This window comes from Pristis pectinata, chromosome 9, assembly GCF_009764475.1.
Source record: "Pristis pectinata isolate sPriPec2 chromosome 9, sPriPec2.1.pri, whole genome shotgun sequence".
Classification (NCBI taxonomy): Eukaryota; Metazoa; Chordata; class Chondrichthyes; order Rhinopristiformes; family Pristidae; genus Pristis; species Pristis pectinata.
In genome coordinates, this window is record NC_067413.1 from 93029231 (window position 1) to 93055776 (window position 26546).

General features: G+C 42.5%; 1 protein-coding gene across 8 annotated transcripts in view; it reads right to left on the reverse strand.

The window, feature by feature from the left end:
- The window catches only part of trps1 (trichorhinophalangeal syndrome I), a 178496-nt gene extending 165579 nt beyond the window's left edge, over positions 1-12917 (reverse strand). The window contains exons 1-4 of one of the 8 annotated variants that reach the window (XM_052023799.1): positions 11327-11393; positions 6019-6956; positions 1606-2780; positions 290-884 (exon numbers count right to left, since the gene is read on the reverse strand). In XM_052023799.1, coding sequence (XP_051879759.1) covers positions 290-884; positions 1606-2780; positions 6019-6956; positions 11327-11336 — 2718 coding nt within the window. In that variant the 5' untranslated portion in view covers positions 11337-11393. Of the gene's footprint in view, positions 1-289; positions 885-1605; positions 2781-6018; positions 6957-7080; positions 7220-10102; positions 10198-11136; positions 11248-11326; positions 11394-11702; positions 11939-12122; positions 12194-12482; positions 12632-12686 lie in introns of those variants that run through there. The other 7 variants (XM_052023801.1, XM_052023804.1, XM_052023802.1 and 4 more) reach the window with 7 other exon arrangements.
- Between the last annotated feature and the right edge of the window lie 13629 nt (positions 12918-26546).

Below are 26546 nucleotides of genomic sequence, written 5' to 3' on the forward strand. Positions count from 1 at the left end.
TTACAAAACTACGCCATGCCACACAAACCGGCAAGTTCGCAGGTTCAGTTCTCACCATCCCCAGATATGGATCTCAGTGATCTTTCCTGTACCTGGGTTCATCCCCACAGACGACTCTGCAAAGTAGCACGCCAGTACCGGTGGAGAGTGCGAGTGAGAGGAAATAACTGACAATAACTGACTTCATTTGGTGAAAATAGAGTTTGGAAAAAAAACATTTTCACACTAATAATCCCGAATGCGTGGAGGTAACAAGCAACAGGTGGCGAGTAACTGAAGCCATGCTTACCCGCAGTAGGGTCTGCGACTCCTCCCTCGCCTTGTTCAGCTCGCTGTTTGTTGGGTACTGAGGAGTCAGAGCCCGGGACTTGTCCCGCTCTCCTGCCCCCGGCAGCTGCTGCTGCACCCCGCCCGCGAAGCCCTTGCTGTCGGTGGGCTGCATCCCATAGACAGGCAGGGCCCCGTCCGCTTCCTCGGCGACCCTGCGGCTACTCTTGTGGTTCTCCTGACTGCTGCTGGCGGGGCCCGGTTGACCCTGGTACGGGCTCCCCTTCGGCAGCTCCCCCAGCTTCCTCGCTTCTTCCTTGCAGGTCTCCAGCCAGCCTCGCCCCTCCTTGTCCTCGGGCCGGGGTTCGGCCGGAGGCGGGGGTTGGCTGCCGCTGCTGTCGGACGGGGTGGGGGTGCGGTGCCGAACCTCCTGCTCGCCGTTCCCCGGGTTGTGGTTGCTGGTGCCGGGGGTGGGTGGCGACTCGCCGCCGCTGGGGCTCCCACTGCCTACCGGCTCCTGGGCCCCGCAATGGGCCGTGTTGAAGTGCTCCAGTAATGCCTGAGTATCCGGGGCGCTCCACTTGCACTGACGGCACTTGTAGCAGTTATGAGCCCTCCTGAGACACAAAACATTCAGCTGTGATTTACTATTAAAGACAATCTGGTTAAAATAAGGAGTCGAATTAAAAGCACGATTTCTTGCCTGGATTTAACAAAAAAAATGTTAAGGAAAGTTATAAAATTATCAACATTCTGCATCTACATATTGGGGCAGTTTCGGCCAATCCAACAGGTAGCGGCAGATATTGAAACAACTGGTCATTATTAACCTCCTAATGACAATAATCAGTTCTCGCCGTGGTCGGGCTAGAATCAATCAACTTCCACAATGCAAAGGCAGCAAACCTACTGACATTGGCGTCCCTGGCGTTTTTCAAAACGTACCAAGCTATCTTAATGAGCTGCAGTTGGTTATAATAATCTGATGACAGATGAACTGTGGACCATCACAAAAATCAAGCCAGGTTACTCCCCGTGCCTTGATGTTGGGTAGGCAAAGGGGAGCTTCAACTCTTCCCCCCTCGGCCATCAGAACGGTCCATGACTCGCTATTCCTCTTTTGCACTATTTATTTATTTTTGTAACTTGTGGTAATTGTTATGTCTTGCTCTGTACTGCTGCCACAAAACAACAAATTTCACAACATATGTCAGTGATAATAAACCTGATTCTGAAACTCTCCAGGTTTTGGAAAGCTTTCCTTCCTTTTCCGACTTACTCGCATTTTAGGTTCCATATGCAAAGCAAATTATCAGGTGGGATGGATTTAACGTTTACCTGTAGTGTCGGAAAATCTCTTCCTCGACCTGTGTGACGAAGCTGCACTTGGTGCAACAATGCTCCTCGGCTTCTTCGCTGGTCACTTGCCCGTCACCTCCTTGTTGCCCATCCTCGGCCTTGCCCGGGTTATGCGAGCCGTGCATGGTCTCATAGTGCTGCAGGAGCACGTCGACATCCTGGACAGTGAAGGAACACTGGTCGCACTGGTGTTTAACCCTAGCACTCCCGCCTGCCCCCTGGGACAAGTGCAGGAGCAAGAGGGTGCAGTGCGAGCAGTTAGTTTTCCGGCAAGCGAAGGGGTAAGTGATTTCCCCCAGGTGTTTCTCGGGGCCGCAGAGCCCACCCGGGCAGTACTGGCAGTGCTTAATGGTACACTTGTGAACATTGTGGATGTAATGATAATGGCGCAGCAGGGGTCCGACAGTGATCACATCAGGCCCGTGGCTGGTCGAGTACCTGAATCTGCACAGCTGACAGTTGTAGCTGGTGACCATGCTCTCCTCCGCGGATTTGGTGGCGTCTTTCTTTTTGGCCGAGGCGTTGCCTTTCTCCGCTTTCACCGAGAACTCCCCGTCGGATTTATTAGCCGCAGGAAGCCGGCGCTCTTTCGAAGAGTCGTTCTGATTAAGTGCGGCCACTTGTTTGCCAATCTTGTCCGGGAAGTCTCTATGAAAGTAGCTGTTGCGCTGGTTCTCTCGGTGCTGTTTATTGTAATGATCCGTAAGTTTTAAGGTGTCCGAGGACTCACAGCTAAAGCTGCAGAACCGACACCAGAAGTAACAGGTGGAGTCCAGCCCATTCTGTTTGGAGGTGTCCGTGGATTTGATGGGAACAGAGTAACCGATAGGGGTGTCATCTGCTGCCTTGATGGTGGACTTGTCCTGCCATTTCCCTATATCTTCTGGGTCTGATGGGCGAGGTAAGTGCCGCTCTGCGGTGGGACTGCCTTTGCTGGCGTTTTTCTCCGACTTATTAGGGTCCTTCCCCGACTCCAGAGCGGAAGGCACGCTTTTCATCTTGTTGGGATGCGCTGAGACGAAGTGCTGTTCCAGTTCACTCGAGGAACTGCCCATGTAGGTAAAGTTGCAGAACTTGCATCGGAAATACTTGGTGTTGCCTTGGCAGTCGGGGGTTTTGCGCCCTATGCCAATGAACATTCCTCCCAGTGTAACCTGGAAAAGAAGTAAACACAAGACAAATGTGTTTTCCACTCTCAGCTTGTGAGTTGAGCAATAATATGACACTTTCCCCACAAAGCAACAATTTCCATTGTTCTGTAAAGGTGTTTGCCCACAGTCAGGACAGTTTGGAAAGTCATATCACCGCTTTGACTAAGGTTTGTTGGTTAAGGTGTTTTCTGGACCCACTTGTTTTTTTTAGTTGTTATTTAGTTGTTATGCCTGTTATTTAGTTATTCGGATATATCGAACCGTCCAGTATTCTTTTTCTTGTTGCTGGATCGGTTTGGCATTGTTGATAGGGAATCAAAAAATAGAAACGTGGTTATAGTTTAACAGCCTAAGTAGGAAGTGGGCAGCAAAATGGCAGTAAACAGCTTCTTTGTTTTAAATCCAGTGTCTTCAGTTTTATTGCATTAACCCTTTCAACGCCACGAGGGACAGCAGTTAGCAAATAACGTGGGGAGTCAAAGTCATTAGCATAAAAGGTTAAGTATTGGTTTTTCTAAAGGGAAATATTAAAGGTGTTTTCTGCGTCGTCAGACTTTTTTTATTATGTCTGGAGCCATTAACTACACAGTCACAGCATACAGACCTTCGATTTTACAAGGACTTCGAATCCTCAGTGAATACCTTAATTAAGGACTTGCAAATGCATTCTGGCTCGTACAGAAAAACTTAACCAAGAACCTCGAGATACAACATACAACAGCGAGGGTCAAAAGGAATCTCACCGCTCAGTGATGACAGGGAGGCACATCGTTGTGAAATGCCCCATTTCACGAACAGAACTTGTGTATTTTTTATTTTGTTGCTTATTTCACTGTTTCTAATTATTCTGGTTGTCTGAAATATTCCTGATTTCAGACTTAGAATACAACGGATGGCTGAGTACAAGCAATCTTCTGGGTTTCCATTAGAGAAAGTAACTTTAAGACAAATCTAAAAAATGTAACTGAAACATTAGGAAACTAAATGGCTCCAAATGTGATGGGATTTATCCTTGGCTGCCACCCGAGGTAAGGGAAGAGACTGCTGGGGGCTCTGGCTGAGATTTTTTGATCTTCACTGGACACAAATCAGGCACCATATCAATGGACGACAGCAAACTTGGTTCCCCTTTTCAAGAAAGACAGCGGGAAAAACCTGGTGACTATAGACCTGTGCGGCTAACGTCAGTGGTAGGGAAGATACTGGAACAAAGTTTTGGATGCGGGCAGGGCAATAGATGTGATTTACATGGACTTTGATAAGGTCCAACATGGGAAACTGGTTCAAAAGGTTAGGGGCCATGAGATCCAGGGGAAATTGGCAAACTGGATCCAAAATTGGCAAAAGGAGACAGGGTGATGGTAGAGGGTTGTTTTGTTTTGTAATTGGATGCTGTGGCTAGTGGTGTCCCACAAGGATCTGTGCCGGGATCCTTGCTGTTTGCAATATAGATATATGAAGTGGATGTGAGAAGGCATGGATGATAAGTTCGTGGATGGTACAAAGATTGGCAAACTTGTTGATAGTATGGAAGGCAGTCTTAGTTTTGATAGCAGAGAGATATCGTGTTGGTGAAATGGGCTGAAAAATGGCAGATGAAGTTTAACACAGAGAAATGTGAGGAAATGCGTGTTGGGAATACTTAATGAGGCTAGGACATACACCATGAACGGTAGGGTAGTAGGGAGTATTGAGGAACAGAAGGACCTTGGAGTACAAGTGCATAGATCCTTTAAGGTGGCAACACGGGTAGATAATATGATTATGAAGGCATATGGGACACTGGTGTTCATTAGTTAGGGGCATTGAATACAGAAGTAGAGAGATTATGCTCCAACTTTATAAAACCTGGGTCAGGCCTCAGCTGGATACTGCATGCAGTTCTGGTCAACAAGATAAAGGAAGGATGTGACAGAGTGCAGAGGAGATTCACCAGGATGTTGCCCGGGATGGAGCAGTTCAATTATGAGGAGAGACCGGAGTAGTTAGGTCTGTTTTCTCTGGAGTGGAGGAGATTAAGAGGGGACATGATTGAGGTATATAGAATAGAGAGGTATAGACACGGTAGACGGTAGGAAACTTTTAAAGCTAGAGGACATAGGGTAAGGGGGAAAAGGTTTAGAGGGTATGTGACAGGGGCCTTCTTCACCTAGAGAGTGGTAAGTACTGTGACTACACTGCCTGAGAGAACAGTTAAGGCTGGATCACTGACAGTGGTCTAGATGAGCACTGGAATCACTTAGGTATAGAGGGCCATGGACCAAGTGCTGGGAGATGGGATTAATATGGAAGTGCGCTCACTGGTCAGTGTGAACGAGTTGGGCTGAAAGGCCTGTTTCCATGCTGTACAATTCTACGATTCTATGGCAAAAAACAAAAAGATAATTGTCTCACAAAAAATATTGTCTAGTAACAAAGGAACTCCTTGTTAATCTTTTAGTATTTTAAGTACTACTCAGTGACTGCATGCCCGCCAGTTCCCATATGTAGCCATGCAATGAAATATAGGTGGTAACCTGCTACCAAGAACTGAATTAGCCAAAAGACACCAAAGACTCAGATGAAAGAAAGCCCTCAGCAAAAATAAGTATTTCCTCTTAAGAGACAAGGCACACCTGGAATTATCATGCTGAAAGGATAAGATTGTTTTTTTATATAACTCCCATTGCCATTGTAAATTCTGATGTGAACATTCAAAGACAACTACAGACAAATTGATTTCAAAAATGAATTAATTAAGCGGAGAGAGTTTTTCATTAACAGTAATGGATTCAAATTATGCTTATGTTGTCTAATCTGTTTAGCAACAAACTCCCCATAACCAAGTTGCACACAGAATAGTCAGTAAACGATTGGTTGCAATGAAATGCAAACGGGTTTAAATGAAGGTGGTCAGGATAGATACCAATTAGCAAAGTTCATTTCAGCACAGTTTTCAAAGATGTTCTTACAGAGTAAAATTCTAAACCGTGAGCCAATGGAGTAAAGTGAATATTCTTGCATTTCATCAGTGTACTGAAGGAAACACAGACTGCAGGGCTCAAGGAGATCACTTCTAACGGGATCATTCCTACAACATTTTCCTCAATGTGCCCCAATTTAACCATTATTTAATTTACTGATGGTTTTCCTCCCCGTGGTATATTTCTGCCCCTATAGTAAAGCAGGCCTTGTTATGGGTTTAGCTGAGCATCATCTGAGTATAAAGCTAAACGTTTGATCGGATGGAGCAGATACCTACATGTATATCGTAGGTCCCATTTAACAAAGCGGGTCGCTGTGCGTTCAGATCCTGTAACATCCCCGTTAGCAAGCCAGTGCTTCGGCTCAGTTTCTGAAAGTCTTTGGACTGAGAGAACTGCACCATGTTATGTAACGCCAGGATTTTGGTGTCCAGGTCTGCATCTTGGCGGGTGCGGTTGTGCAGGCCTAGGTGGTATTTACGAAAATGCTTGATCAAATCGGTCGGGTCGTTCCCATAATAGCCATAACCACAAATGTTGCATTTGAAGTCTTGCAGTTCTGGAGTCAGGGGCGCCGCGTCTGGGTTGTCAGTCAACTGTTCTGCTTTTGATTTATCAAGTGCAACGGCCCCATCTGAAAGCACCTGAGAGTTTTCTGAGGGCGTCGCGCCCGGGGTTAAAGTGTGATGGTCAGGTGGGTCACACTGCAGCACTTGGACCTTCTCACGCCCACTTTTGGGGGACGTTTGAGCTGTGTGGTTTAATTCAGAGAGGTTCCCAGATACATTGCAGCTCCTGCCATCGCCATCATCTGGTTCTGATCTGCTCGGAGACTTGCAGGCCTCGCAGACTCCACTAGCAGCCTGAGATGAGAGAGCAGACATATTTCTGTCTGTCACCTCATCTTGCGGGAAGGATGGAACATTTCCTCCCTTCTTGTGGCTTTTATAATTGAAGCCATTCCCTTCGCCTAGTGCGGGGCTTTTCAAGTCGCTTTTGATGCCGGCTACGTCTGCGACACGCAGACAATGTCCCTCCTTGTTGACAGACTCTAGTGCATCTTGTTGGTTGTTATGTTCCTGCATGGGGTCCGGGGGTCCTGAGTTTACAGCAGCCTCCTGATTGACGGCACTCTCTGGCTGACGGGTCTGGCAATCCTCACCTTCCCCTTGGCTCACGAGATTTCTCAATGGTGGATTCTTTTTCCGGACCATATCTGTACAAAAGAGAAAAAAAAGATGTAAACATCTCTCTTAAGGGTACTGGAACTTTTCATAGTTTGAAAAGTCTGTCGTTTCTGCCGCTAAACATTCAACAGTGTAGGGCCGGTTCTCCCATACCTAAATTAACACTGCTTCATAATGTTTATCCCGATCTCTTTTAGCTCTGCGACATTTTCATCCTAATCGCTTTCTTTTAAACCGTTATTAACGCTTTGGTTGACATATCCTTGCTGTGTCGTGTTTATAGACATTCCGCCCCAGTTTATACAGATGAACCCACTGTCAGGTCTCAGTGTAACTAATGAAAGTTCTTCAGGGAAAGTCACTGCATCTTTCAACTTGCAACATTCAAGCCACTCACATCTCGTTAACTTTCCTCCTCCCCTTATGAAAACTGCAGTTGCAGTGCTGTATGTTATTTACCATGTATATATGGTATAACACACGAAGGTCTCAATACAACATCGATAGATTGATATATACGAGAATGAAATAGAATAGTCACGGCATTGAAATATTCAGTTATTTTTTAAAGTAAGTTAACAGTGGTAAAGGTATTGAGAGAATGGCACTATAACACTTCTGCGAATATGTTTATCGCAGAAGAATAGTTTGTAACAGCCGAAACGAAATTTCCAAAGAAATTTAAAAATTGCCTTTTCGACAAAGGATAAACCAAAATGCTGTGGAGGGCTGATAAGTGGGGATTTTGTTTATGAACATGCTCATTAATCATTGTGCTCCTAAAATAATAAGTGTACGGTCTTTGTTCTCCATTACGAACAAGAAAAACTTTAGCTTGTTACTTGTTAACTTCACATGACGGCATTTTTGTTTGTTTCAAATGAATTAATAAAGCCAACAGCATAGTTTATTCATTGGATTGACTGTAAAATTGATTTTACATTCCTTTCCCCTCAACGGCTGCCTACTCAATGGCAAAAATTATGATAACTAATAGTTACCAGGTACCACACTATTTTAATAAATCAGTGAAGCACGTGTGGAGTACAATTCGTCGCTGTAAAAAGGGACAGCGTAGAATTCCTCATTCTAGATGACTGCTCAAAAATAATCATCACGTTTAAATAAAGTCAGTGTTGGCTTGGCCTACCTTTTTGGAAAGTGATCTGACGTGGCTTTCAAAGTTGTGCCCTTCCTGTCGTATACTATTTTTGTTGTAAATTCCTAGTACTGATGATTTTGTTAACGCTGAGAAACGTTTATCAACACGGAGAGAAAAAAAAATCGCCAGCAACAAAAAGCCAGCCAATGATTATTCTATATTACGTGTCCTGACAATAAGCCAGAAACTGTAAATAAAATGGGTAACTCGGTAAAGCACAGCCTTGGAAGAGCGTCACAGACCATCTGCTTGAATAAGTTTTATTAGATGAACTGTGACTACCACAATACAAAAAAAGTTTCCTCGGATTTCAAAAGGCGAGTCCCTGTGAGCTTGTTGCTTTGTTGTTTAACAAGCATTTCAAATAATTAAATAATCTTTCGAATATTTCCACCACACTTCTACTCCTCTTCTAATCCCAGAATTTATATATTCCACAACTTTCGAGCCTCTCTTTATGTCGGTGCTAATAAAACTCCCCAGATGGCCTAAACTCGAGCGAATATTCGCTTTAATAATGTGTACAGCCAGACACTGATGTTGTAGACTGAAAGTCAACAGGTTTAGAATGACAGCCAGACTATTTAAGTGGAAATTTACAACGTTTCGTGTCAAGACAACGGACTGTGCCCGTTTTATATCAATAATTCAATCGCCAACAACGGTCCTTAACTTTCTACACTTTTTGCTCACTTTATGTTTTCGTTATACTGTATGTATTTACTGTCACTGCATTCCTTTCGAGCTTGAAGCATACAGCCAGGTCTACTTATATCCATTCAAATTTATATGCACATTGCCGGCTTGGTCTTGTGAACAAACCTTCACTTTATCCTAGATTGTTTCTAGTCTGGACACCGCTGGTGTAACCAGTCATATGGTCACAGTGTAATTAACCCGATTGGACTCCAGTTAAGTGCGAACAAACGATTCCACCCCCCTCCCCTATGATGCAACGATATTATTAACACAGATATACATGCACTCACACGCATTATTAAATAGAGCTTGTGGTAACTCATTGCAACTTTTAGGGGGAATTCACTCAACTGACCACGAGTTATACAAAACAGGGAGAAGGTATTATTAGACAAAACAATTACGACCACAGTTCTTTTTGCTAGATGTTAAGTTTTGCCACATCTGTCCCTGGACAAGGTAACAATCAGACCGGGGTACGTACATCTTTTAAATTCTATTCTCCTCGCCTCTCTCAGCACAACTCTCGAGAAAATATCATTTCAAGTATTTTAATATTTCAGCCCCTTCGTTTATATTAATGCAACACTTAGGGGCTACTGAAGTTGAATACAGATCTCAGTCGTAAATCAATACAAGTTTTTTGTTCATTCCACACACGCAAGATTGGCCCGGCGATGCCTGCATTAATTATCTGATCAAGCACTGTATAAACTTGCCATTAATCATAACATCACTTACACAATTTTCCTTATAACAATTATTATTGCAAGCTAACCCACCTATCTATCTCCATGGCTAAAAGCATCACACACCAGAATTGTAATGTGCTCAATCATAATTGGGAATTTGCTATTAGGAGTTTTTTTTCCTGATCTATAAATGAAAGCTCAGCGAGAAGAAGTGATCACCGTCTGGGACACAAGAATCGTTAATCTACACGTGTTAGGAACTCGACTGAACAACAGCTTTCCGCAACATTTCCTGTGATAAGGACACAAAGACTTCCAAAGAGATCAGACTTCAATAGGCTTATAGTTCATGTGAATGCAAACGTGACATTCACTTTAAACTGTATTCGGAACAGTCCGGGCCCATTCAAGGAATGGACACTTCTTCAATCCAGTTGCTCAAAGTTCCCCATACAACTGTAAACTTTAAATCAACGCCGGTACCGCCGCTAGTGAAAGGTACCACGGAACACTTGTAAACCCTTACACTTATTAACGATTTCACGTCAGTAGTAAACGCTCTGAGGAGTTATTTTACCGCACTATCTCCACTGGTCAGATGTACCATGTATACTTTTTGTACCTCTTAAGTGACAAAATTCCTTTCGAGTGTCTTCGATCAGTGATTACATCTGTACTCCTTGATCTGTACAATAGTTACTCTCATTAAATAACTTCGGAAACTTCAGTAACTCCCGGCAAAGTTCAGACCAACTTCCCGATAAACCGACAACGGTGCAAATCTAGTGTTATGCAGGATTCCAAAGCTCAGAAAAACATTAACTCCCGCTTGAGAAAAATGAACAATTAGAATTGCACGAATTTCCAATTTCATGGTGATGTGGGAAGGGAGAGCTGAGAAACAATTGCCTGAAAATCTCGGGGGCAGGGTAGGTAGGAATACGACAATTTTATTTGCCCACACCTAGGGCGAATAAGCACAAGTCAAAACAAAAGTGAGATGTGTCAAAGTTGCGTTGAGATGAAACGCGCCAGCAATCACAAGGAGCTTTTAACAGATCTTGCCGGTCACATCCAGCCAGATCAGCAGGAAGCATTTTAATAGCATTTTTATCCCACACGTCCTGAACTAACTGCCATAATAAGTCATGTTTAACTGGGGCCACATTTTACTGAGTGCGTATAAGAAAACGCAAACGGCCTATTCTGCCCCTGTCAAACGCTACAATTACTTATGTCTGTACTCTCAAAGCTGTACTTGGCATTATATCAGGAGAGAGAAAAAAAACCTGAAAGTCCTAGTCTGGGGAAGTTCACCACCGGAGGAAAGTGTCTGGCCACAGACGATACTTAACTCAGCGCGCGCACACACACACACACACACACACACACACACACACACACACACATTTAACACAACTTTAAATAAAGTTTACTCCAACCATGTTACTCCCGGGTCCCGCCAGATGGGCCGCAAAGGACTTTCCACTGTCGGAAAGACTGAAGCAGAGTGTAAGGGAAGCGATTTTTCTATTCTCGTGGAACGTAAAATTAAATTAAATGCACCTATACATATATCTATGTATGTATATACGCCGCTTAATCTGGTAAAATGGAAATGAAATAGTCCACTCAGATGTATTTAATCGAGGTTACCTCGGCCACGTCACTCACAAACTTTCTTGGCGCTGCAGATACATTTGGATCCAGATCTTTCACTCTTAACATCTCTTACTGAAAAGACACTTCTAACACCATCCATTTCCCCGCTCCCACTTCCCCACTAAGCAGCCAGCACAACAACAGCAAGAAAAGAGGCGAAACCCGGAGAAGATCCCAAACGTACTTGAAATCATCGTTTCCTCTGGTAAACTTGACCCTAAAGGCTACTGCAGGCTACTGTCACGTACGAGGAACCATTTCTCATGCCTGTTCAAGTGACCTCCCGACCCAACAAATACGGGAAATGGGAATGCATGTGAAATCTGAGAAGTCTGCCGCTTTCTTTAAAAAAAAGGCAAGAGATCTCCTGTTGACTGTACAAAACTGAGAACATTATCTTAATAAATAAACATAAATATCTTCAACCAGCGAGCCAGTGCTGCCCACACACACAAACATAGCCCGTGCGAAGAGTATCAGTAAAATCGGGAGGAGATCTTTGTTCTTTAAATCTCGGGGCTGGTTTTCGCCCACTCTCGCTCTCTCTCTCTCTCTCTTACCTGTTGATTTGATGGTAATAATCTTTGCAGCTCGAAAGATGGTGGAGCTTTGGTGAGAGCCATGAACCGTCTGAGTTTTTTTTGCAGAGTGAGATTTTAGAGAGAGAGAGAGAGAGAGAGAGAGAGACAGTCAGACAGACAGACAGACAGAGGGAGAGAGAGGAGAGAGGCGCGGGTTGAGCCGGTTGTTCAAACGCGCTGCCTGGGTCCGTCTGCGGGGAGGTTGTGTCTGTGTCTGTGTGTGTGTGTTTAATATGTCGGAGAGAAAGGGGCTCGGGCTCAACCCGGCCTTTATCACAAATGTTATCGCTTGTCAGGACCCCGACTTCAAGCATTACGTCATTTTCAAGACACCATTCAGCGTTAATACGAACAGCGGACATGCCTTTGCTATCGCACCGCCCCACAACACATACACACCAGCAATCGTCTGCGATCATCGCCATCGGGCCTCTTCGCTCTCTCTCTCTCTCTCTTTACACTGAAAGCAGCCTTCCCGGGAAATACTTGTTTGTTTTTTTTCTTGTAGGGGTGGGGGAGTAATCTTTTATCCCCCCCCCCCTCTCTCACTCTCACTCTCTCTCTCGGGCAAGGGGGCGCCACACTTCACTCGGCCGATTGAAAGAATATCCCTCGGAGCGGAGAGAGGCAGAGTCGGCCGAGGTTGCTGCGAGAAAGCTGTTGGCGGGTTATCTGTGTGGAAATCACGTCTGAACAGTTGCTCATGGGGAAGATCTTGCCCACAAGAAAAGGAGCATTGTTCTCAACTTAAGCGTTTACCTTTTTTTCCTTCTTGTCGCTGAGCTGTTTAACTCTTTTCTAATTCAGTGTAAACGCAGCTTTACGAAAAAAAATGCGTGATTTTTAATTGGGAAAGCCTAGTGTCCAATATCTGCGCCTGAATTACTTGGTGTAAATTTGAACCCGTTTAATACAACTTCTGATTAGGTAACTTAATTGCCCGCCCCCTTTCCCCTCTTTTACCATTCAGAGCTTCATCTCCCGATAAGGCCACTTCTGTCGGAGGCACAAGTTCGTTTGTTTGTTCTCTCTCGCTCTCTATCAAAAGTAGAGTTGATCTTATCTGAGTCTGTGATAGCCCAGTATCTCCTCGTTGTCCACAGTAACACGGTTACAGCGGTACAGACTCGCTGCCTTCCACTGAGTGCCCTGCCGTGCCATCTGAGTGAGGCTGCTCAGTGAAGCCTCGCTCAGTGTTGCAGTGGCGAGACAGTCGGTGTCTGTACCCCAGTCTGTGTCCGTGTGTACTATCGTGTCTGTAATACAGCCTTTTTCCTTCTGATGTCATACAGAGTACACCAGCACTTCCAATCTTCAACAGGAGTACCCATTACGAAATACATTTAAGTACTGCACTAATTTAAAAAAAAATCTTGCAGAACCCAGCTTTCAGTGCCCTGTCAAAGTAAGCATTTCATTTTATTTCTAAAAATGAGTTTGTCTTAAAGTCCTGACGAGTGATATTATCTTTAAACCGGTATTTGGAGTCATGTTTAAAAAAAAGTGGCAATTTTTTCACGAAGAGCAGTAGCTCCTATTGGACTGTGGTGTGCGGTGTTCTTTTTTTCCCCTTCAGAATGTTAATCCTCCTCAGGAAGACGCTGTCACCTGTGAGTCCTGGCGGGTGTTTGGAGCCAATCTGTACGCACTGATGCCAGCGACGCCCTAAATTTGCACAGCCCGATACTGCTGTATTTCAACAGTTCCCTGTACTTCTTTTCGATTCTAAGCTCCCTTCTTAAACAAAACTTTTTTATTTTGTTTCTCTTCACTCTTAATATTCCATTCGATTCCTAAGTCATTCTCCAAGTGTACACTTCCTCCCCCATTGTCTTTCTTTTAATTATCAGCAGGCAAATTCAGGCTTGTACAGAATGGGAAGCAAATCCGAGTTGACTGCGGTTAAACAATTCCATGCAAACACATGTGACAGATAAAGTTGCTGAGTCATATATTTTAAATATATACACCCTTTCTAAAGTGATTTTTAATCTAACGTGTAGAAGCAACTTCACTGTCACATTAGAAAGTTGATTTAACAGATCAAAGTGCTGAATGTATTATTCAGCAAAATAGTTGCATCCATTTTCAGTGAAAGTGTTCAGTTGTAATGCTTGTGTAATCAGGTGGAATTTATGATATGTTTATTTCAATGTGTTACTGCAAGAAAACGTGTGAGAAATGTTGATTTAATGGTTAGGGAGGTAAAGGGTTAAGCTTGTGGACTGCTTACTCCTCTCCAAAGTTAAATGACTTCCTCACAATATTAACATAAAACCATAAGAAAATGCAAGCAGGATTAGGCCGCACAACTTCTCAAGCCTGCCCTGCCCTTTCAATGTGATCATGGCTGAGTTGTCCCATGTCTCTCAGATGGTTTTGTAACCCGGGTAGATCCAGTTTGCTTATTGTTGCCTTGATAGCACTTCTTTGGATTAAAAGTGAATTTTTTATTGCATCTGACAAGTAGTGCAAAAATAGTTAAGGATTGCTATAAATCAAAAATGAAAGACCACAACTTGGATTGATATACCACCTTAAACAAGATTAGCACATCACAAAAGCTATTTTTCTGGCAAAAATAGCACCAGCCTTCCCTCCTTGGACTCTGTCTTTACCTCTCGCTCTCTTGGCGAAGCAGCCAGCATAATCAAAGACCCCACCCACCTGGGTCATTCTCTCTTCTCTTCCATCAGGCAGAAGATACAGGAGCCTGAGGGCACGTACCACCAGGCTCAAGGACAGCTTCTACCCCACTGTGATAAGACTATGGAACAGTTCCCTTATATGATGAGATGGACTCTGACCTCACAATCTACCTTGTTGTGACCTTGCACCTTATTGCACTGCACTTTCTCTGTAGCTTTGACACTTTACTCTGTACTGTTATTTTTACCTGTACTACATCAATGCACTCTGTACTAACTCAATGTAACTGCACTGTGTAATGAATTGACCTGTACGATCGGTATGCAAGACAAGTTTTTCACTGTACCTCGGTACAAGTGACAATAATAAACTAATACCAATACTAGTAGAAGCGGATATGAGGACAGGTGGCCTTTAGAGTTATAAGGATATCTTAAAAGAGAAAACAGGGCTGAAGAGAGAGAGATAGGAGTGAATCCCACACCTTAGAACCTTTATGGTTAATGAAAGTTGGGGATGCACGTGAAGCCATGGTTGGAATAATGCTGAGTTCCTGGAAGTTTGTAGGGCTGGAGGGGGTTACAGAAACATAGTGAGGCAAGAACATGTGGGAATATAAACACATGAATGAGAACTTTAGAATGGTAGACCGAGAGCCAACAGCATCCTTTTGGCAGGTAAATAGAACTCTACATGAGTTAAGTATAGCTGGCAGAAATTTGGACAAGCTCAAATTTACATTGGGAAGCTGAATGGAAATTGTTGGAAGAAACAGTGCTAGAAGTAGCAAAAGCATGGGCATTAGTGTATTGCTGACAGGATTGAAGAACAGATGTTTCTGGGCAATATTAAGATGACATTTGTGTTGGACTGCTGGCCTTCATCAACTGACAGGATTCTAAACTGTCTCCAGATAGAATAAAAAGAAATTGAGGGCCACCTTTGCATTTATCAATGGCCCAGGAGTAATTAACAAACAAACCTACATAGTCTACACATTAACAAATGGAACCATATTCTTGCTTTGCATATAAACGGGTGGTAGTCTGAACGATTGGAATCAAGCAGTGTTCAGTGAGATAGGTAGCTGCAGTTTTGATTTCTGAACTAACAATACCTCATTGCTACCACCTGGTTACATAAAGAAATTCCCCTCTCAAAGAAAGATCTCTGGACATACATGGTTATCCATGGAGACAAATCTCTTCAAATGGAGAGGCTTTGGGGATCTCCAAGTTCAGTTGGGAATGTGAGAATGATTTAGATGAACTCTAGGTAGATTTAACAAATATTCCTTGGCTCACACAAACCCTCAAAGCAGTTAGAAACAAGGCTTGACATTTCACTGGATTAAACAGAAAAAAAATGATGTAATGACCAAGTGAGATTTATGTTCCTGCAGTGAGGTACATGTTGAGGAGTGTTCTTTCTCAATTTACATGTAAGTTAGTTATTTGAAAAAATGCGTGTCAGACCAAGTTAAGTTTGTGGGGTAGAATAAGTATGGGATAGAATTATGCAACACATTATTATCTTTTTTAAATAGTTTACAGATACAAAGAATTTGTTATAGCTATGAACATTGACTCATTCTACTTTTAGAAGTTTTCATTTAAAAAACATTTTTTTGCAAGTTCCCCTGGTGTGTCAGTGCATATTTCCAAAACTGCATATTATGCAACATATTCAGCATTCACCGTATTGTCTGAAGCAAATGACCTTGTCGTTTTCACCTTCTGATGTTACAGCGTGTTCTGGAATTAACCTGTAATTTCTGTCCTCCTCCAACATACATCCATTGTTTATAATTACAAGTTTCCCTTCACTTGTGTAGTCAACTCATTGTGATACAACACCAGCCATTCAAAATGCTATAAATATATAAAATGACAGATTGGTGGGGATACATTAACAAGGTGTGGTTTTGCGTGTCATAAGTAGTGATATACTTAATCCATGGTTTAATCCCAAACTAGCTGATCTCAGTCAGAATGACTGCGGAGGTGCTGCAACTGGTTTTAGTGACTCCAAGCTAGGGCGGGAGAAAAATCCATCAGAGTTACTGCCCTAATGATTAATCACAATACAATAGCTCCTTATGAAACTGAATAAGAACATAAGATATAAAATCAGACATAGGCCATTCGACATCTTGTGCCAGGCTCTCCTATTCAGTAAGATCTTGGCTGATCCTTTACCTTAGTGACACTTTCCTGTACTAATACCATATCCCTTTATTTCCTTAATAGCCAAGAATCTATCCACCTCTTGAACATATTCAGTGATTGAGCCTAGACAGCCCTCTTGGCTTGAGAACTCCAAAGATGTATTATTCTTTCTTCTCATCTCTGTCCTGAATGACCACCTTATTTTCAGACTATGACCCCTGGTCCAGATAGCTCAGCCAGAGAAACTTCATCCCCACATCTATCCTGTCAAGCCCTGCAAGAATTTTATATGCTTCAGTGAGATCACCTCTCCTTCTAAACTCAAAATGATATAGGTCCAGTCTGTGAAGTCTCTTCTCTTACGACAAACACTCATACAATTTGTTGCACTCCCTCTATCCTTCTACAGGTAAGGAGACCAGATCTGCATACAACATTCTACATGCAACCTCACCAGGACTCTGCATAATTGTAGTAAGCAATTACTGTGAGCATCAGGTAATGCTGGGGTCAGGATCAGCAGTGATGCTTCCAGGGTTGAATAGCTCACCAATGATCACATTCTATCTTCGATCACCCATAGAATTCCATGCCCGTGAATGCTACCATCTTTAGCAAAGCAAAGGACAAGTAATTGCAAAAGCACACATAGCCATTTATTTAGAGGTAGAAGTTCAATCAGTCCATTAGTCATGCAGTTAATTATTCATACACCAAAAAAAATCCCTGGCTGGTGTATGGAGTGAAAAGTAAATCTGGCATGGCATGCAAAAGTGAACTGATGCCAATGGCAGCAACAAAAGACAAAATGTTTGAGCCTGTTCCTTCATAGTGTGTCAGTGAGCAACTGAGCATTTCCCAGTTTCCAGTCTGCATCACAGCTGGTAACATTTTTATGAAGCTGTGGAAAGCATGTATACAAATGGGCATTTGTAACTTTAATTCTATTATTCCAGTACCTGGAAATAAGGCCACAGAAAGCTTCTGCTAACTTTTATATTATTTGAGCCATTTAAAATCAATATATTATGACTAATTTTTCATTCTTTCTGTACTAATAGCTCCTTCAATATAAACGTTTTGCTGAGCATTACCACAGGGTGACATATATCACACAGCACCAAACAAAGCATTTGATCCAACCAATCAACATCAGCATTTATACTCTACTCAAGCCTCCTCTCATCATTCCTCAACTAAATCTATCAGTGTAACTCTCTATTTCCTTCTCTCTCTTATGCTTGTCCAGTCTCCCCTCTATGAGGGAGGGTTAAAGTGAATAGCATAGATAATTTAAGGTAAAGAGTTCCACATTCTCACTACTCTTTGGTTAAAGAAGTCTCTTCTGAATTCCCTATAGAACTTCATAACGATTATCTTATAACGACGGCCTCTAGCTATGTTCTTTCTCACAAGTGGGAGAACACATTGAGTCTTCATTGAGGAAAGGGTGAGCAGCTTCAAGTTCCTGGGCATCAACATCTCAGAGGATCTATCCTGGGACCAACAACTTTACCTCTCATTGTCTTGGTGTAGCAGCCAGCATAATCAAAGACCCCACCCACCCGGGACCTTCTCTCGTCTCTCCTCTTCCATCGGGTAGAAGATACAGGAGCCTGAGGGCACATACCACCAGACTTAAGAACAGCTTCTACCCAACTGTGATAAGACTATTGAACGGTTCCCTTATATGATGAGATGGACTCTGACCTCATGATCTACCTCGTTGTGACCTTGCACCTTATTGCACTGCACTTTCTCTGTAGCTGTGACACTTTACTCTGTACTGTCATTGTTTTTACCTGTACTACTTCAATGCACTCTGTACTAACTCAATGTAACTGCACTGTGTAATGAATTGACCTGTACAATCGGTTTGTAAGACAAGCTTTTCACTGTACCTCGGTACAAGTGACAATAATAAACCAATACCAATACATTGATGCAATCATGAAGAAGGTGTGCCAGTGGCTCTACTTCATTAGGAGATTTGGTACGTCACCAAAGACTCTTGCAAATTTCTACAGATGTACGGTGGAGAGCATTCTGACTGGTTGCATCACCGACTGGTGTGGAGGCTCCAATGCACAGGATCAAAAGAGGCTGCAGAGGGTTGTAGACTCAGCCAGCTCCATCATAAGCACAACCCTCCCCGTCATCGAGGACATCTTCAAGAGATGGTGCCTCAAGCAGGCGGCATCCATCATTAAGGACCCTCACCACCCAGGATATGCCCTCTTCATGTTACTACCATTGGGGAGGAGGTACAGGAGCCTGAAGACCCACACTCAACATTTCAGGAACAGCTTCTTCCCCTCTGCTATCAGATTTCTGAACCATCCATGAACCCATGAACACTACCTCATTATTCCTCTTCTGCACTATTTATTTATTTTTGTAACTTATAGTCATTTTTATGTCCTTATGTCTTGCATTGTACTGCTGCCACCAAACAAAAAATTCCACGACAGATGTTAGTGATAATAAACCTGATTCTGATTCTGATTCTGACATTCTCTCTGCCTCCACGCCATTGATAATTTGAAAGAGTTCTATAACATTGGCCCTCAGCCATCTTTTCTCAAGAGAAGAGAGACCTGGTCTGTTCATTTTTGCTTGATATGTATACCCATGCAATCCTGAAGCATCCTTATAAACCTTCTCTGCACCCTCTCTGATGCCTCCATTTCCTTTTTTTACAGAGGTCAGAACTGTAAACACACTTTTCTAAGTGTAATCAAGGTTTGATACAGGGTTTAGCATTACTTCACTACTTTCCATTTCTAGCTTATAGAAATAAAGCTTGGCCCTTGGTTTGCTATTTGTTTGGCTTTGCTAACCTGTGGTGCAACTTTCAGAGTCTGGTGTATCTTTACTCCAAGATGCCTTCCTTCCTTTCCCTCACCTAGTCTCACACCTTCCAAGTAATAAGTGTCTTTATTTTTCCTGCCAAAATATACTACCTTACATTTATTTGCATTGTACATTATTTGCCCATTCTGGAAGTCTAAAATGTCCTTTTGTTACTTGTTGCAGTCCTCCTCAGTATTGACTATCAAGCCCCAAACTGGTTTAATCAGTGACTCTAGAAATCATGTTTTTATTTCCAGAGTTTAATTGTTGTTGTAAATTGTGATAAATGATTACCATTGTTTCCAGCACTGATCCTTGTGGAACATTACTATCCATCATCTTCCACTGTGAATAGGTACCCTTTTCACCCTCTCTACTTTCTGCCCTGAAGCAAGCTGGCCATTCATTTTACTACTTAAGCCCTGATGCCATAGTCTCAGACCTTATTCATTGTTATAGAGTACCTCATTGAAGGCCTTTTAAAAATTTAGATAATTACATCAACTGTATTGCCATTATCTGCTGGCCATGTTACCTCCTCAAAATATTCAGAAAGGTTGAATCAAAATTAACAAAACTGTTATGAATCTGTACAAGGGAGTGGGATCCCTTACTAGTATTATCCAAAGACTATTTCTCTGGAAATCTGAAACATCAATTGTCTCAAGACACACTTTTGGCCAGTATTTCCTTAAAGTTCCCAAAGAAGGATTGGATCAAGCAGTCAACTGCACGAGAGCATGAATCTGGGAGTATTATGCACTGGCAAAATCTATGAATTGAATTACTTTTAATACTAATTCTTTCCACAATCTCTCATATATCTTCTAAGCATAGTTGGCATTTTAGATATAAAACTTCCCCATGGTATTCAGAGAGGAGTCTTCAAGTTTGAGTAAGAACCACAATGACTCTTGTGGAATCAATATCAAGAAGAGTGATTATTTATCATGGTCACTCAATGAGAGCATTGAATTTAGAAGTTGAATCCATGCTTTCATCCAACTACTTGCTCCTATTATGTTTGACCTTGCTTAGTTCTTTGGCGTTCTACTATGACACTGCTAGTGAAGTTGAGAAAGCCTTGCCCTTAAATAGCACTTTACACAACACTTCTTAATGCTTTATAGCCAATGAATAACTCTTTTGAAGTCCAGCCACTATTAGAATGCAGCCCACTTTTATGCAAAACTATGGCCTACTAATAGCTAGATCATCTGTTTTCATTATGTTTATTGAGGAATAAACATTGGTCAGGGCAGCAGGGATATACCATCCCAATTTTTCAAAAGGATGCTATGAGGATTTAAGAAAACAGGCAGAGCCTCGGTCTAGCATCTTGTCTGAAGAACAGTGCAGTGTCCATCGGGACTGCCCTGGAGTTTTTCCCAGAGTTGTGCTCAGGTCTCTGGAAGGGGGACATGAACTAACAACCTTATGAGCCAGAGATAAAATTGGTACCAGCTAGGTACAGCTGAACTCCTTATATTCCAGAAAAAGCCAAGGCTAGATCAAGAAGACATTTTCAGGTCTGCTTAAGCAGGTCATTTTATGACTCTGGTATAAAATGTTACAAATGCATTCTTGTCTGTTACATTTCACCTAATGATAAGTCATGGAATGAGCAATTATCTTAGTATTTTAGCCAAACCCTGGCAAATTCTCAAGAGAGTGATGAATCAAAGAACTGTAGAATTCTGTTGAGGCAATTGAATAGATGTTATGAATTAGTATTGTTGTCATAGTTCTTCACACTAAAGCACTTATTATTTGGGCTACTTGTGCCAAAATTGCAGAGGTCTAGTAATTTCTAAAGTCCGTACCGTGGAGCCCAGGAAGGCCATGTATTCAAACTCTGGTCAATTGACGTCAACCAAGACAGCAGTTGGAATGTTCCAGGTGATCTTTAAACCAAACAGAGAAAGGCAAATCAGCCAAGATATCCAGCAATTCCCATCCAAAGATTTGTTGAGTTATTGCAAACATAACTTCAACCATAGGATTAATGATTCAAGGTGGTAAGTTAGTTATATGTAAAGTAAAAACTGGCAAGGACGAGAATGTCCTTTATAAGAATAAAAAGGGTAGGTGGGGGGAGGGGGAGGTACATGGAGACTAGTTAAGGGAAGAGAGGCATCAACCTGAGGAAACAGATGGGAACTGCGAGGATTACAGACTATTACATCAAGAAAAGCCCACATTATCCATCTGTCAGTATTGCCTGAAAGAATGTTAATGCAACAGTGATAAATAGCCCTTCCCTTTGGCATAAGGACTCATGGACTTTCATTATCAATAACTGCATATCAGAAGGATCAATTCAGAATGATAATAAAAATCTAACATAATCTAATGAATTTGCTTCCCCCCATCACAGAAAGAGTTGGAAGTTCAATCTTTAGGATGGATAATAAAACTTGGTCTTGCCAGCTTCTCTCACATCCCCCAAATAAACAAGACATCACAACTATGATTTACAACCTTTCATTCTTAATGTATGAGAGGAAACAGTTTCACTGGTCATTGAGGGTCTAAGAAGAAACAGGAGCAGGAATAAACCAGTTGGCCCCTCATTGCTGCTTGTTCTTTCAATATATCATGGAAGATCTTTTGTATTAATATAACTCTCCTGCACTAACCCCATATGCTTTGATCCAATTGATATCCAAAACTCTATCAATCTGTATTGAACATACTTACTGATTGAGCTTCCACAACCCTTTTTGGGTAGAGAATTCAAAAGATTAGCTGGGTCATCTGGGTGAAGAAATTTGTTCTCGTTTCTGTCTTAAATGGGAAATCCCTGTTAGTTGAGTCTGCACTAGACACCACAGCCAGGGGAACCATCATCCACGCATCTACCTTGTCAAGCCCTGTACAAATCTTTCATGCTTTGAAGAGATCCCCTCTTGTTCTTCTAAACTCTGAAGGGTATAAGGATAGTCCTCTGAATCTCGTCTTACATGAATGATCTCCCCCCTCACCTGCCCGCCCCCATCCCAGTAATTGAGGAAGAATATGATTGCAAACGGGGTGTTCCTTTTATAGGTAGGGAGACCAGACTTGTACAAAATATTCCAGGTGCATTCTCAATGGGCCCCTATGTAATTGTGCTCAAATCCATTTGCAATATAGATGTACATTCTATTTGCCCTGTTAAATGCTTGCAGTACCTGCATGTTAATTTCCATTAATTTGTCTACAAAGATACCCAGGACCCTTTGAACATCAGTATCTTTCAGTCTGTTACATATAAAATATCTACTGCATTTCTATTTTTTCTGTCAAAATGGATGACCTTATTCCACATTACGCTCCCTCTGCAATGTCCTTGCCCATTCACTTGGCATGTCTATATCTCCTTTAAGCCTCTCTGCATCCTCCTTAGATCCCATACTGCCACCCAGCTTTGTATCATCAACACTTGGTTCCCCTCCTCCGAATTATTGATTGTAGAATGTGAACATTGGTATTGGTTTATTATTGTCACTTGTACCGAGGTACAGTGAAAAACTTGTCTTGCACACCGTTCATGCAGATCAATTCATTACATGGTGCATTGAGGTAGTACAGGGTAAAAACAATAACAGAATGCAGAGTAAAGTGTCACAGGGCAGCCCACTCCTCACATTCTCCGAAACTGAAAATGAACTACTTATCCCTATTCTGTTTTCTGTATGTTAATCAATCCTCAATGCACACCAGTATGTTAGCTATATTCCCATGTGCTCTAATTTTGTGTGGCATGTTATCAAAGGCCTTCTGTGGATCCAAATATACCACATCATCTGGTTGATGCTCATCTATTCTGCCAAAAGACAGTTTGGTCAAACATGATTTTCTTTTCATAAATCCACATTGACTTTACTCAACAGTATTATTATTTTCTAAAAGCCCTTAGCAGTTCCTTAGCATTTTCCCTGCTACTGATATCAGGCTCACTGGTCTCTGTTTCCCGTCTTTCTCCTTTCTCAAATAATGGAGTCACATTCGCTGCCTCCCAATCTATGGGAACTGTGCAGAAACCATAGAATTTTGGAAGATGACAACAAATGTACCATCTCCATAGCTACCTCCTTCAAAGCTGTGACGTGCAGGTCATCAGAAACTAGGAACTGATCAGCTTTCAGTTCCAGTAGACCCAAAAATGCTTATTTTTTAGCTAACATTGCCTCTTCATTCACTCTTGACTTGGTTCCCCACTATTTCCACAAGGTTTGCAGCATCTTTTTCCATGAACACAGACACAAAATATTTGTTTAATTTCTCTGTCATTTCCTTATTCCCCAATTAATTTCTTTTGTCTCATTCTATAAAGAACTCACATTAATTTTAGCCAATCTTTTCCTTTGTACATATCCATTGGAACTTTTAGAGTCTATTGTTATGTTTCTCACCAGACTGATATTGGTATTGGTTTATTATTGTCACTTGTACCGAGGTACAGTGAAAAACTTGTCTTGCGTACTGATCGTACAGGTCAATTCATTACACAGTGCAATTACATTGAGTTAGTACAGAGTGCATTGAGGTAGTACAGGTTAAAACAATAACAGTACAGAGTAAAGTGTCACAGCTACAGAGGAAGTGCAGTGCAAGTAGACAATAAGGTGCAAGGTCACAACAAGATTACCCTTGTATTGTACCCTCCTTGGTCCTCCAATGCCAAAGTCTGAAAGTTTCCCAGTCTACAGGTGCATTGCTTCTTTTGGTAACATTATAAGTCTCTTCCTTTGATCTAACATTACCTTTAACTTCTCTTAACTACGAAGAGCGGGATGGCAGAGGCAGAGGAGCAAATTCGGGATTGCTTCGAGTCAGTGGACTGGCCCATGTTCAAGGATTCATCAGCAGACCTAAATGAATATGCCACAGTCGTCACCGACTTCATAAGGACATGTGTGGACGATTATTTACCCACAAAAACATTCCAAGTCTTCCCCAACTAGAAGCCCTGGATGAACCATGAGATTCGTAATCTGCTGAGGGCAGATCTGTGGCATTTAGGGCTGGCGACCCAGAGTCATACAAGAAGTCCAGGTATGACCTCAGGAAGGTGAGTGCAAAGAGGCAATTTCAGACTAAACTGGAATCACAGATGGACACTCGGCAGCTGTGTTAGGGCTTACACGATATAACTTTCTACAAGGCAAGATCGGGTAGCATTAGTGGCAATGACCTAGAATGAACTCAATGTCTTTTATGCACGCTTTGATAGGGAGAACTATGACACACCCACACGAGCCCCCACATCTCCGGATGACCCTGTGATCTCAGTCTCTGAGGCCAACATCTTGGCATCCTTCAAGAGGGTAAATCCATGTAAGGTGACTGGTCCGGACGGTTTACCTGGCTGAGTACCAGAGATCTGTGTGGACCAACTGGCTGGAGTACTTATGGTCATATTCACCTCTTGCTTCTGTGGTCTGAGTTCCTACCTGCTTCAAAAAGGCATTGATTGTACTGGTGCCCAAGAAGAGCAAGGTGACCTACCTCGACGACTACATTCCGGTAGCGCTTACATCAACCATAATGAAGTGCCTCGAGAGGTTAGTTTTGGCACGAATCAACTCCTGCCTCAGAGATGACATGGATCCACTCCAATTTTCCTACCACCACAACAGGTCAACAACAGATGTGATTTCTCTGGTTCTTCACACTGCTCTGGGCCATCTGGACAACAGGAACTCATACGTCAGGCTGCTGTTCATTTACTACAGCTTGGCATTCAACACAATCATCTCATCCAAACTCATCAAGCTTCAAGACCTGGGCCTCTGTACCTCCCTCTGCAACTGGACACTTGACTTCCTGATCCTCAGTTGGTGAGGACTGGTAACGACATCTCTTCCTCATTGACCATCAACACAAGTGCATCTCAAGGCTATGTGCTTAGACCCTGCTCTGCACTCTATACACACATGACTGTGTGACTAAGCACAGCCCCAATGCCACCTTCAAATTCACTGACAACACTACTGTTGTTCGACAAATCACAGGTGGCAATGAGTCAGCTTACCAGAGTGAGATAGGACACCTGGTTAAGTGGTGCCACAACAACAACCTCTCGCTCAGCATCAGCAAAACTAAAGAGCTGATTGTTGAATTCAGGAAGGGGAAGGAGGGTAAACATGGACCAGTTTACATTGGTGGTGTAGAGAGTCAGCAGCTTTAAATTCCTGGGCATTAACATATCAGATGACCTGTCCTGAGCCCAACACATAGATGCAGTGATAAGGAAAGTGTGCCAGTGTCTTTACTTTCTTCGGAGGTTAAGGAGGTTCGGCTTGTCACCAAGCACCCTAACAAAATTCTACAGCTGCATTGTTGAAAGTATGCTTACTGGTTGCACCATGGTCTGGTACGGCAATTCGAATGTGCAGGAACATAAGAAGCTGCAGAGAGTAGTGGACTCAGCCCAATATATTAAAGGCACATCCCTCCTGTAGTACCTACAGGAAGCGCTGCCTCAAGAAGGCAACATCCATCATCAAAGATCCCCACCATCCGAGCCATGCCACCTTTCTGCAGCTACCATTGGGCAGGAGGTACAGTAACCTGAAGTCTCACACCACCAGGTTCAAGAACAGTTACTTCCCTTCAACCACTCAGTTCTTGAACCAACCAGCAAAACCCTAATCACTATAACACTATGACCACTTTGATCACTTTGCACTAAAATAGACTTTGTTTTTTTTCTGATTGTATTTTTTCTTGTAAAATTGTGCATGATTTATGTTTAATTTATGTTTTTCTTGTGAATCCTGCTTATATGATACTATGTACCTGTGGTGGTGCTGCTGCAAGTAAGTTTTTCATTGCACCTGTGTACACATGTACTTGAGCATATGACAACAAATTCAACTTTGACTTTGACTTTTTGTTAGCCACAGTTAGACCACTTTTCTGATTGGATTTATGTTTGCTAGAAATTATATATTAATGATTTAATTGTTAATAATTATTTGTCCACAGTCATAAGTTTTAATTTCATTTCCCAGTCTACCACAGCCAATTCATGCACCTATCAGCATCTACTGGATTCCTTCTTCTTCAGCCCTTGGCCTCTTCTACCTATCACCTCTCAGCTTATTACATCTTGCCCCCAACACCCACCCACTACCTTCCCCCTCTCACCTGAACTCGCCTTTCA